A 12,824-nucleotide genomic window follows, 5' to 3' on the forward strand; every position below is an offset into this window, starting at 1 on the left:
AGCCACAAGGACAAAATCTTTCAGTGAATGCCCCCCCCAGAGCCTCTGTGCAAGGCAAAAATCAGCTGGTTGGTGCGTACACGGGTGCCAGAGCTGAGCTAGGGCGACGGCTCGCAAGCCGGCAGATATGGCTCCACATGGCACCCATGCCATAGGTTCGCCATCACTGGTCTAGTCTCTTCTTACAAACCTCCAATGATAAAGGATCCACAACTTCTAATGGGTATCCTACTGGTTAATAATAGAAAAAGCTGGAAGGGACCTTGGAGGTCTTCTAGTCCAGCTCTCTGCTCAAACAGGAGTATGTGTGTACCATTTTAGATGAGTGTCTGTCTAGTCTCTTCTTAAAAACTCCCACGATTTCTGAAGGCAAGCTGTTCCACTGGTTAATTGTCCTCCCTGTTAGGAAGTCACCAGGCATGGGGAAATTGACTGTTCCATTTTATGTATGATTTGTTTGGGTTGTATGATTGCTTTTTAATAGGGGTTTTTTAAATTGTTTTTAATATTGGATTTGTATTTTGTATTGCTTGTTGTGAGCCGCTCCGAGTCCTTGAAGAGGGATGGCATACAAATCTAAATAATAATAATAATAATAATAATAATAATGATAATGATAATGATAATGATAATGATAATGATAATGATAATGATAATGATAATGATGATAATGATAATAATAATAATAATAATAATAATAATAATAATAATGTTTCTCCTTAATTCCGGGTTGCTTCTATTCTCAATTAGCTTCCATCTAGTTTGTTTGTTTATTTATTTATTTGTTTGTTTGTTTGTTTGTTTGTTTGTTCGTTCATTCATTCATTCATTCAATTTATTTATTTATTTGATTTTATTTGATTTTATTTGATTTTATTTGATTTTATTTGATTTTATTTGATTTTATTTGATTTTATTTGATTTTATTTGATTTTATTTGATTTTATTTGATTTTATTTGATTTTATTTGATTTTATTTGATTTTATTTGTATGCCACCCCTCTCCGTAGACTCCTTGCTCCTTGCCCTGCTTTGGAAAATAGGTTGAGAATATCTCTTCTTTTTGGCAGCCTCTCAAGGACTGGAATACTGCTGTCATGCCCCCTTCCCAGTCCCTCTTTTCTCTAAACTAGCCATATCCAGTTCCCACAAACATTTTTGATATGTTTTAGTCTCCAAGCCTCTAATCGTCCTAGTTGCTCCAAAGAGTTTATTTCATGCTTACTTCCCAACTAGAATCTCAATTAGTAACAGTCAAGGCAAATTAACACCACTTAAGAGTCAACAGATTTCAGGGGGTGGGAGAGGGAGGAAACTTATTTTTCAGAGAGTTAGATGCACTTTAATTCTGGGGGAGGATAATAGTGAGTAAAAATCTGCCTACCTGGTATTCACCTAGCTAGTGTCCTTAGTCTGGTCAGCTTCAGCACATTATTTTATCCCCTGGTTAGGGCTCTTTGGAGGGAGTAGCAATGAAAACAAGACAGGGCTGGGGGGAAAAGCTTTGGAGTAGCAATGAAAAAACCCTGCAAGCTGGGAAGATTGTTAGGGCTGGGGAAAACGTTTAAAAAAAAAAAGCGATGTCCAGAGTATAAGACGCACCCAAATTTTCAGCCTCTTTTAGGGCAGGGGGAGCTGTGTCTTATACTCTGAAAAATACGGTAAGTCTTATGGGGATGTAGAGATTCCAAACTGATGGTGTGTTTGACTCCATCCTCTGTCTAGTCAACTGCTAAAATATATCTTACTTTAATTACCGGATGGTAATTGTTTTTGTTGTCTCATACAGATTCTAAATAAAAATAGTAACTGAATTTAAACCTGGGATAAACATATATCCATCCTAAGATACAATACAAGAAATAGTATAAGGGCAGACTAGATGGACCGTGAGGTCTTTTTCTGCCGTCAGTCTTCTATGTTTCTAAAATATAAAGCCAGCAAGCTTAACCATCCTGAGATGCTGGGAATCAGGGGCACATACATGGTGATAATTCTGGAGAGACTATACAGGTAGTCCTCGATTTACAACAATCTATTTAGTGACCGTTCAATGTTTTAATGGCATTGGGGGGGGGAAGTGACTTACAATCAGATTTTCATCCAACTGTTGCAGCATTCCCATGGCCACATGATCAGAATTGAGACACTATGCAACTGACTCATATTGAGGACGGTTACAGAGTCCCAGGATCATGGAATCACCTTTTGGTGAGCTTGTGACAAGCAAACATTAGAAAAACATCTCTCAGCTGTGGCGAGGGGGGCGTTTGCCCAGGTTCACCTGGTGCACCAGTTGCGGCCCTATCTGGACCGGGACTCATTGCTCACAGTCACTCATGCCCTCATCACCTCGAGGTTCGACTACTGTAATGCTCTCTACATGGGGCTACCTCTGAAAAGTGTTCGGAAACTTCAGATCGTGCAGAATGCAGCTGCGAGAGCAGTCATGGGCTTACCTAGGTATGCCCATGTTTCACCATCACTCCGCAGTCTGCATTGGCTGCCGATCAGTTTCCGGTCACAATTCAAAGTGTTGGTTATGACCTTTAAAGCCCTTCATGGCATTGGACCAGAATATCTCCGAGACCGCCTCCTGCCGCACGAATCCCAGCGACCGATTAGGTCCCACAGAGTGGGCCTTCTCCGGGTCCCGTCAACTAAACAATGTCGGTTGGCGGGCCCCAGGGGAAGAGCCTTTTCTGTGGCGGCACCGGCCCTCTGGAACCAACTCCCCCCGGAGATTAGAACTGCCCCAACTCTTCCTGCCTTCCGTAAACTCCTTAAAACCCACCTTTGCCGTCAGGCATGGGGGAACTGAAACATCTTCCCCTGGGCATGTTTAATTTATATATGGTATGCTTGTGTGTATGTCTGTTAGTATATGGGGTCTTTTTTAAATCTTTAATATTTTAAATTGTCAGATTATTTATGATTTGTTTCCACGTGTTGTGAGCCGCCCCGAGTCTTCGGAGAGGGGCGGCATACAAATCTAAGTAATAAATAAATAAATAAATAAACTCAATGGGGAAGCCGGATTCGCTTAACAACCCTGTTACTAACATAACAACCGCAGTGGTTTACTTAATAGCTGTGGAAAGTCAGGTCGTTAAATGGGGCAAGACTCACTCTCATTTAACAACCATTTCACTTAGCAGCAGAAATATTGGCCTCAATGGTGGCCATAAGTTGAGGACCACCTGTACTGCCCAAAATCTTATTTGGCTGGAATATATTACACAAATACTCACACATTTCTCCTGAGAATCTTCCAATACAGCAATAGCAATAGCACTTAGACCTATAGACCACTTCACAGTGCTCTCACAGCCCAATCTAATAATAATAATTGTAAGTAACACCTATAGAGGATAGGGCCTGAAAATGTTAGGTTCCATATATTTTAGAGAGAGAGGCACGCATAACCAGTTAGGAAATTGTACAAGGCAGTGAAAAACATGTTTATTAAGAAATAGACTGCTGACGGTGTCAGTTTTAGGCCAAATAATTTATTGGATTTGTATGCCACCCCTCTCCGTAGACTCGGGGCGGCTAACAACAATGATAAAACAACATGAACAATCCAATAATAAAAAAACAACTAAAACCCCTTATTATAAAACCAAATATACACACAAACATACCATGCATAACTTGTAATGGCCTAGAGGGAAGGAATATCTCAACTCCCCCATGCCTGGCGGTATAAGTGAGTCTTGAGTAGTTTATGAAATACAGGGAGGGTGGGGGCAATTCTAATCTCCGGGGGGAGTTGGTTCCAGAGGGCTGGGGATGCCACAGAGAAGGTTTACAGCGTTAGCCTCTTGTCCCCAACAATCTGGCTCCTCATTTTACCAACTTCGGAAGGATGGAAGGCTGAGTCAACCTTGAGCTTGGTGAGATTTGAACTGACAAATTGCCAGCAGCAGTAGTGGGTTCCAAAGCCACTTACTACCGGTTGTGCAGAAGAATGCACAGAAACATCCTGGATGGGTTAGCAGAGTCCCCCACCGCCGCTGTTACCGGTTTTTAGAACTGGGCCTAGCCACCGCTGGTCGGCAAGCAGCAGAGGTAATCTGCAGTACTGCACTCTAACCAGGGCACCACTGTGGCTCGTTATGGAGCAATAATTCCTGAGATTCTTTCCTTTGTTTTTCTCTCCAGCTTCTTGCAGAAGATTGGCCTTTCGGGGTGCAGATCTGCAAATTGGTGCCATTCATACAGAAGGCCTCAGTCGGCATCACTGTCCTCAGCCTTTGTGCTCTCAGCATAGACCGGTAATAAACTCTTCAGAACATTTCCCATTTGAATAGCCTTTTCCTCTTGCAAATAGGGCCGTGATGGCGAACCCATGGCATGTGTTCCTCAGGTGACAGGTGGAGCCATATTGGAAAGCACATGAGACGTTGCCCTATGTCAGCTCCAGTGCACATGCCTGCACTGACCAGCTGGTATTTGGCCTTGAGGAAGGCCGTTTCATCCTCCAGAGGGTTCAAGGAAGCTTCCCTGAAGCCCTGGAGTGCAAAAAACCACCCAACGGGCGAATCGAAACATCCGAAAAATTGACTTCCGGTTTGCCCACTGTGTTGTTTTTTGCACTCTGGGGGTTCAGGAAGCTTTCCGTAACCTTCTAGATTGTAAAAAACCAGCAAAATTGGCAAACCCAAAGTCTGTTTTTCTGAACTTCCAGTTTGCTAGTTTTTTCATCCCAGGCTTCAGTAAGGCCTGTGTGCGAGGATGGGGTGGGATTGTGCCGATGCAGGCAGTGGGAGGGTACGCATGTGTGCAGGGAAGAGAATGGGTGTGGGCACATACATGCATACTAGCACATGTAAACACACCCTTTCGGCGCACAGACAGTGGTGGGCTATGAGCCGGAACGCTAAATTGTGCTCGCCGCCATGGTTCGTAAGTTCTTGCGGGACCAGCATGATTTTGCTTCTGTGCCTGTGGAGGAAACAAAATCGCGCATGGAGTCACAGGTGTTCTGGTGTTTCGGCAAGGTTTTTTTTGCTTCTGCGCATGCCGAAACATGGGCACACCTGCGGTTCCGTGCACGACTTTGCTTCCTCCACAGGTGCGGAAGCAAAATCGCACTGACCCTGCAAGAACTTACAAGCCGCGGCGGCGAGTGCAATTTAGCATTCTGGCTCTTAGCCCACCACTGCACACAGAGCAAAGAAGGTTCCCCATCACTGAAAGAGGGTCTCCTTTGTTTCTCCTCTAGGTACCGAGCTGTGGCTTCCTGGAGCCGGATCCAGGGCATTGGAATCCCCATGTGGAAGGCAGTGCAAGTGACCTTCATTTGGGCTGTGGCCATCATCCTGGCTGTCCCAGAAGCCATTGCTTTCGATTTGGTGAAACTGGATTACCGTGAACAGATCCATTGGGTTTGCTTGCTGACCCCTGAGCAAAAGTCCAGCTTTATGACGGTGGGTTTGTCAGCGTTTGCCGCAATCCAACCAGCACACTAGTAAATAATTCAGCAGGGTTCATTTATAGAAGAAACGTCTTTATCTACAATAATATAAAGCATGATGCATGTATACAAGACCCATGCAGCCAAAGCCAGAACCAGGACAACTAGAACTCAGAATTACAGAAGTAACAGAAGCGCAGAATCACAAAAGCAATATTGCAAGGACAAACAAATTCTCATATGTATATATGTGTGTGTACACACACATATACAGTGTTCCCTCGATTTTTGCGGGTTCGAACTTCGCGAAAAGTCTATACATGGTTTTTCAAAAATATTAATTAAAAAATACTTTGCGGTTTTTCCCCCTATACCATGGTTTTTCCCACCCAGTGACGTCATATGTCATCACCAAACTTTCGTCCACTTTAATGAATATTTTTTTTAATAAACTTTAATAAAGAAACATGGTGAGTAATAATCTAAATGGTTGTAAGGGAATGGGAAATTGCAATTTAGGGGTTTAAAGTGTTAAGGGATGGCTTGTGATACTTTCCATAGCCAAAAATAGTATATTTACTTCCGCATCTCTACTTCGCAGAAATTCAACTTTCGCGGGCGGTCTCGGAACGCATCCCCCGCGAAAATCGAGGGAACACTGTACACACATATACACACTCATACACACATACACAGACCAGGGAATCTAAGCCACGCTCAGGCTTAGGTATCTCATGGCTCACAACAGATCCTGTTTCTTAACCACCAAACAGTTCCCATTGTTATTATGGCTATCACAGTTGATAATTTCTTGTTCACTGACAGATAGGAAGTAGAGAAGTTGACCAACCAATAGGCTTAATGTTAAATTTATATCTCTTCCAGTTTTGAAATTTATATCTCTTCTGGCTTTGAATGGACAAGCTCTAGCTAATTGGGAGTAGGCAGAAGACTGAATGGTTGTCTGGATGCTATATTTTATTTTGGTACATTGTTCATTCTGCCCAACCTCTTATTTATCAGCCTTTTCCATTATGATGCTCCCTAACTCTATTGGGTTTACTACTCTCCAGGACTGGTTGTGAAAACTGGAAGTCATAACCCCCGTTTATACATAAGGCACTTGTTTGGAGATGCTCAGTAGAATAAACTCAACTACTTGCTGATGGCAATTCCAAATGTACATGGGGAAAGGAAACAGAAAGTCTTTGAGGGAATCAGGAGACCTTTGAATGACTAAAGCTGGGATGGTCGGAGAAAATGATGGCCACAAGTGACTTTATACCAGAATATGAAGACAAAGAGAATAGTATGCCTTCCTTGATCTCATTTCTCTTGGGATGACTTTTCATAACACAATGAAATTGAAATGTCTTTTTTATAATCAAGAAAGGGAAGGAGGGAGGGAAGAGGCGAGGAGACAGGAAGGAAGGAAGGAAGGAAAGAAGGAAAGAAGGAAAGAAGGAAAGAAGGAAAGAAGGAAAGACGGAAAGAAGGAAAGAAGGAAAGAAGGAAAGAAGGAAAGAAGGAAAGAAGGAAGGAAGGAAAGAAGGAAAGAAGGAAAGAAGGAAAGAAGGAAAGAAGGAAAGAAGGAAAGAAGGAAAGAAGGAAAGAAGGAAAGAAGGAAAGAAGGAAAGAAGGAAAGAAGGAAAGAAGGAAAGAAGGAAAGAAGGAAAGAAGGAAAGAAGGAAGGAAAGAAGGAAGGAAGGAAGGAAAGAGGGAAGGAAAGAGGGGAGGAAAGAGGGGAGGAAGGAAAGAAGGAAGGAAGGAAGGAAAGAAGATGAGGGGAGGAGAAGAGACAGGAAGGAAGGAAAGGAAAGGAGAGGAGAGGAGGAGATAGAAAACCTGTTACAAAAAAGTAAAGTAATAAAACAACACTTCTAAGTCAAACTTTTTCCATGTAAGATTGCTTGGCAAATATGTTTTGTAACCCAGAATGTGAATGAAGAGCTAACATCCCTTAAAAAACAGTGAATATAAATATACCCGTATGATCCCCAAATTTGGAAATAGAAAGGACACCATAAAGAGATAGGGACAAGAGCTTCTACTCACAGCTATGGGGGCAAAGTCTCTGAGGATGAGGATTTTTGTGAAATCTGTTCATCAACAAAAAGAGCAGACAAAAGCCCTCTCCAGAACATTGATGGTGAACCTATGGCACACGTGCCACAGGTGGCACGTGGAGCTATATCTGCCATCACATGAGCTGTTGCCCTAGCTCAGCACCACCACACATGTGTGCCAGGTGATTTTCATCTCACATGGAGACTCTCAGAGAGCATTTTCAGCTTCCAGAGAGCCTCCCGGGGGCAGTAGAGGGCACTTCAGCACTCCAGAGGCTCTAGAGCCTGGGGAGAGCAAAAACAGGCCCACTAGAAGTTGGGAAACAGGCCATTTCCAGCCTTCAGGGGACCGAGGGAGACCATTTTTCCCACTCCCGGCATTGAATTATGGATGTGGGCATTTGCGCATGCATGATAGAAACATAGAAACATAAAAGTCTGACGGCAGAAAAAGACCTCCTGGTCCATCTAGTCTGCCCTTATACTATTTTCTGTATTTTATCTTAGGATGGATATATGTTTATCCCAGGCATGTTTAAATTCAGTTACTTTGGATTGATCAACCACGTCTGCTGGAAGTTTGTTCCAAGGATCTACTACTCTTTCAGTAAAATAATATTTTCTCATGTTGCTTTTGATCTTTCCCCCAACTAACTTCAGATTATAACATATGCACACAAACTTGGGGCACCCAAGGAGAAAAAAAGGTTCACCACCACTGCTCTAGAGCAAGCCTATCTTTATTTACTCTGAGTTAGCTTGGGTAGATGACCTTGCAGTAGTTTGCCATTTGAATACCACCGTCAAAAAGAAAAAGGCTGAATTCCCACAACATAGCAATCTCTGGATTTTTAAACTATAGTTTCTTTAAGGAGCCATACCTGGCTGGTTAACACAACCATAAATTTTATTTATTTTATTTTATTTATTTATTTTGTCCAATACATAATACACATTGAAGAGAAAGATATGGAATAATATCAGTAAAGAAAAGAATAGAAGAAAAGATATAAAAGTATAGGTGAACATATTTGAAAGGAAGAAAAGATAAATGAGATAAGGAGAGACAATTGGAAAGGGGACGGAAGGCACACTGGTGCACATATGCACGTCCCTTACTGACCTCTAAGAAACCTGAAGAGGTCAATCATGGATAGTCTAAGGGAAAAATGTTTGGGGTTAGAGGTTGAAACTACTGAGTCAGGTAATGAGTTCCATGCTTCGACAACTCGGTTGCTAAAGTCATATTTTTTACAGTCAAGTTTGGAGCGGTTAATATTAAGCTTGTGCTCTTGTGTTGTTGCGATTGAAGCTGAAATAGTCATTGACAGGTAGAACATTGCAGCATATGATTTTGTGGACAATACTTAGATCGTGTTTTAGGCGACGTAGTTCTAAGCTTTCTAGACCTAGGATTGATAGTCTGCTTTCATAAGGTATTCTGTTTCGAGTGGAGGAGTGAAGGGCTCTTCTGGTGAAGTATCTTTGGACATTTTCAAGGGTGTTGATGTAGGAGATGTGGTATGGGTTCCAGACAGATGAGCTGTATTCAAGGATGGGTCTGGCAAAAGTTACACAGCCTTGCTTAGCACGGCACCTAATTACCAGTGAGATCAGTGCAGTTCATTTCATTCCTTGAAGTTGCTTCCTTCTTATCCTCTTTCTACAGTTTTACAAGGATGTGAAAGACTGGTGGCTCTTTGGATTTTACTTCTGCCTGCCTTTGGCCTGCACCGGGGTCTTCTACTCCCTCATGTCCTGCGAGATGTTGAGCAAGAGCAACGGCATGCGGTTGGCCCTCAATGATCACATGAAGCGGGTGAGATCCTCCATAACTAAGATAGAGCAGACTTTTATCTTTGACTAAACACACGATGGGGAGAGGTTTCCTTACTTTGCCATTCTGTTTCCTGCCACTCTTTCATAATTGTCCATCTCAATCATGGTTGCCCAATCTTTTGGCTTGCCTGGGCTGAACTGAGTTCATTTCCTTTCATCATTTTACAGTGATACCTCATCTTACAAACGCCTCGTCATACAAACTTTTCGAGATACAAACCCGGAGTTTAAGATTTTTTTGCCTCTTCTTACAAACTATTTTCACCTTACAAACCCACCGCCGCTGCTGGGAAACCCCACCTCCGGACTTCCGTGTTTTTGTGATGCTGCAGGGGAATCCCAGCAATGCAAAAACGAGCGCTTCACTGGCAACGGAAGTCCGGAGGTGGGGTTTCCCAGCGAGGGGAGCCTCAGGGGAATCCCAGCAGTGCAAAAACACAGAGGTCCGGAGGTGGGGTTTCAAGGACTTCAGTGTTTTTGTGATGCTGCAATTTCACTGATGATCCCTTCACTGGGAAATCCCACCTCCGGACTTCCATTGCCAGCGAAGCACTTGTTTTTGCGATGCTGGGATTCCCCTGCTGGGATTCTCCTGCAGCAGAGGTGGGGTTTCCCATGGAGGGGAGCCTCAGGAGAATCCCAGCAGTGCAAAAACGGGCGCTTCGGCTGGCAAAAGGGGTGAATTTTGGGCTTGCACGCATTAATCGCTTTTCCATTGATTCCTAAGGAAAACATTGTTTCGTCTTACAAACTTTTCACCTTAAGAACCTCGTCCCGGAACCAATTAAGTTTGTAAGACAAGGTATCACTGTATTTTATTTTTACACCATTATATTTATTATTTTATTTATTATTTTATTGTAATTTTTAAATTTTATATTATGTTTACACCATTGTATTTATCATTTTATTTATTTTGTTTTTATTATTATTTCATTTTTTATACTGTATTTATATTTTATTTTATATTTTGTTTTGTTTTATATTATTCCATTCCATTTCATTTCATTTTGACAACCATTTAATTACGAGCCAGCAGTGCGCATCAGCTGCCGAAAACCCCAGCACAATTCTAGACTGCATAAACGCCATCACTCTACTTAAACACATAATTCCCTCAACACTGTCAGACTTTTTACTAAATCCGCACTTCTATTTCTACTAGTCTACTATCAGTTATATATGGTATGTCTGTATGTGTGTATGTTAGTACAGGGGATTTTCTTAAACTTATAATATTTTAATTAATTGGATTGTATTGGATTGTTTTTCACTTGTTGTGAGCCGCCCCGAGTCTTCGGAGAGGGGCGGCATACAAATCCAAATAATAAATAAATAAATAAAATCCTTTTCCTCCCACTTAGGACTGTATGACTGTAACTTGTTGCTTGTATCCTTAAGGTTTTTATTAATATTGATTGTTTCTTCACTGCTTATTTGACCCTTATGACAATCATTAAGTGTTGTACTACATGATTCTTGACAAATGTGTCTTTTTCTTTTATGTACACTGAGAGCATATGCACCAAGACAAATTCCTTGTGTGTCCAATCACACTTGGCCAATAAAATTCTATTCTATTCTATTCTATTCTATTCTTTCTATTCTAAACAGAGAAATAGAATCAGGATCACATGAAATGTTAATAAGTGTACCAACATGCCTCCTGTCCCCTGTCCTAATGTCTCTTTATATTTTACTAGTACCACGTATATTAGAAACATAGAAACATAGAAGACTGACGGCAGAAAAAGACCTCATGGTCCATCTAGTCTGCCCTTATACTATTTTTTGTATTTTATCTTAGGATGGATCTATGTTTATCCCAGGCATGTTTAAATTCAGTGACTGTGGATTTATCTACCACGTCTGCTGGAAGTTTGTTCCAAGGATCTACTACTCTTTCAGTAAAATAATATTTTCTCATGTTGCTTTTGATCTTTCCCCCAACTAACCTCAGATTGTGTCCCCTTGTTCTTGTGTTCACTTTCCTATTAATAATAATATATTAATATTATTATCTCTAATGTTTTTCTAATCTTTTATTCATGTATATTAATACAATTATTCCTTCACATACCTACATTATGTACTGGACAAAACAAACAAAACACACAGACCTTTACCTTAGTAAAGCCACACTGGAATACTGCATGCAGTTTTGATTGCCAGGATGTAAAAAAGGTGTTGAGACTCTAGAAAGAGTGCAGAGAACAGTGAAAAAGATGATTAGGGGACTGGAGGCTAAAACATATGAAGAACCATTGCAGGAACTGAATATGTCTAGTTCGGTGAAAAGAAGGACCAGGGGAGACATGATAGCAGTGTTCCAGTATCTCAGGGGCTGCTACAAAGAAGAGGGAGTCAAGCCATTCTCCAAACTATTTGTCTGAAGTGATGTAATAATAATAATAATATTATAATATTATTATTATTATTATTATTATTATTATTTATTAGATTTGTATGCCACCCCTCTCTGAAGACTCGGGGCAACTCACAACATAACAGCAATACAATACAATATAAATACAAATCTAATGTTAAAAAAATTTAAAAAACTAATTTAAAATACATTGTTATAAAAACTTATCATACACACTCTGTCCGACTGAACATAAACATAATAAAGGTCAGCAAAAAAAGGAGGGGGAGATTAATCCCCCCATGCCTGGCGGCAAAAGTGAGTCTTCAACATTTTACGGAAAGCGAGCAGGGTAGGGGCAGTTCGAATCTCCGGGGAGAGTTGATTCCAGAGGGCCGGGGCCGCCACAGAGAAGGCTCTTCCCCTGGATCCTGCCAGACGGCATTGTTTTGTCGACGTGGCCTGGAGAAGGCCAACCCTGTGGGGCCTAGTCAGCCGCTGGGATTCGTGCAGCAGAAGGCGGTCCCGTAGGTACTCGTAGGGTTTCCTACCTAAGCAGGTAGTTGGACTATAAGACCTCCAAGGTCCCTTCCAAGTCTGTTATTATATTATATCTCATCTTATGATTCTGGATGGTTAATAGCAATTTAAGACACCATAACCCAAATAGATAAAGCAAGAAAAAAAGAGAAATATGGGAAACAAGAAAAGGCCGAACTTCACAAGGTCTGACCTGAACATTGGAGAGGACAGGATGGAATTAAGCATGAAATAAGTGTTCCTCTTTTGTCTGAATTTCTATTTGTTTCAATGATCAAATGTGTGTCTTCCAGCGCCGAGAAGTGGCCAAGACAGTGTTTTGTCTAGTGGTCATTTTTGCCATCTGTTGGCTTCCTCTTCATCTCAGTAGGATCCTGAAGAAAACCATCTATAATCAACATGATGCGGATAGGTGTGAACTGCTTAGGTGAGATCAAAAAGTAGAAATAACATGCAGTGATGGTTGAGACTTTTAAAAAATCCAAATGGTTTTGGCAATTTAGTCTTTTTGCTTTAGTTATCATTAAGTGTATTGATTTAATTGTGGCTTTATTTTAATTAATTAATTAATTAATTAATTAATTTAATTTAATTT

General features: G+C 41.3%; 1 protein-coding gene across 1 annotated transcript in view; it reads left to right on the top strand.

The window, feature by feature from the left end:
• LOC139170795 (endothelin receptor type B-like) overlaps window positions 1–12,824 on the top strand; it is a 41,716-nt gene that overhangs the window by 22,729 nt on the left and 6,163 nt on the right. Inside the window, exons 3-6 of the mRNA XM_070758306.1 lie at window positions 4,165–4,277; window positions 5,228–5,432; window positions 9,155–9,304; window positions 12,523–12,656. Coding sequence (XP_070614407.1) covers window positions 4,165–4,277; window positions 5,228–5,432; window positions 9,155–9,304; window positions 12,523–12,656 — 602 coding nt within the window. The remainder of the gene's footprint in view (window positions 1–4,164; window positions 4,278–5,227; window positions 5,433–9,154; window positions 9,305–12,522; window positions 12,657–12,824) is intronic.

This window comes from Erythrolamprus reginae, chromosome 8 (genome assembly GCF_031021105.1).
Source record: "Erythrolamprus reginae isolate rEryReg1 chromosome 8, rEryReg1.hap1, whole genome shotgun sequence".
NCBI lineage: Eukaryota > Metazoa > Chordata > Lepidosauria > Squamata > Dipsadidae > Erythrolamprus > Erythrolamprus reginae.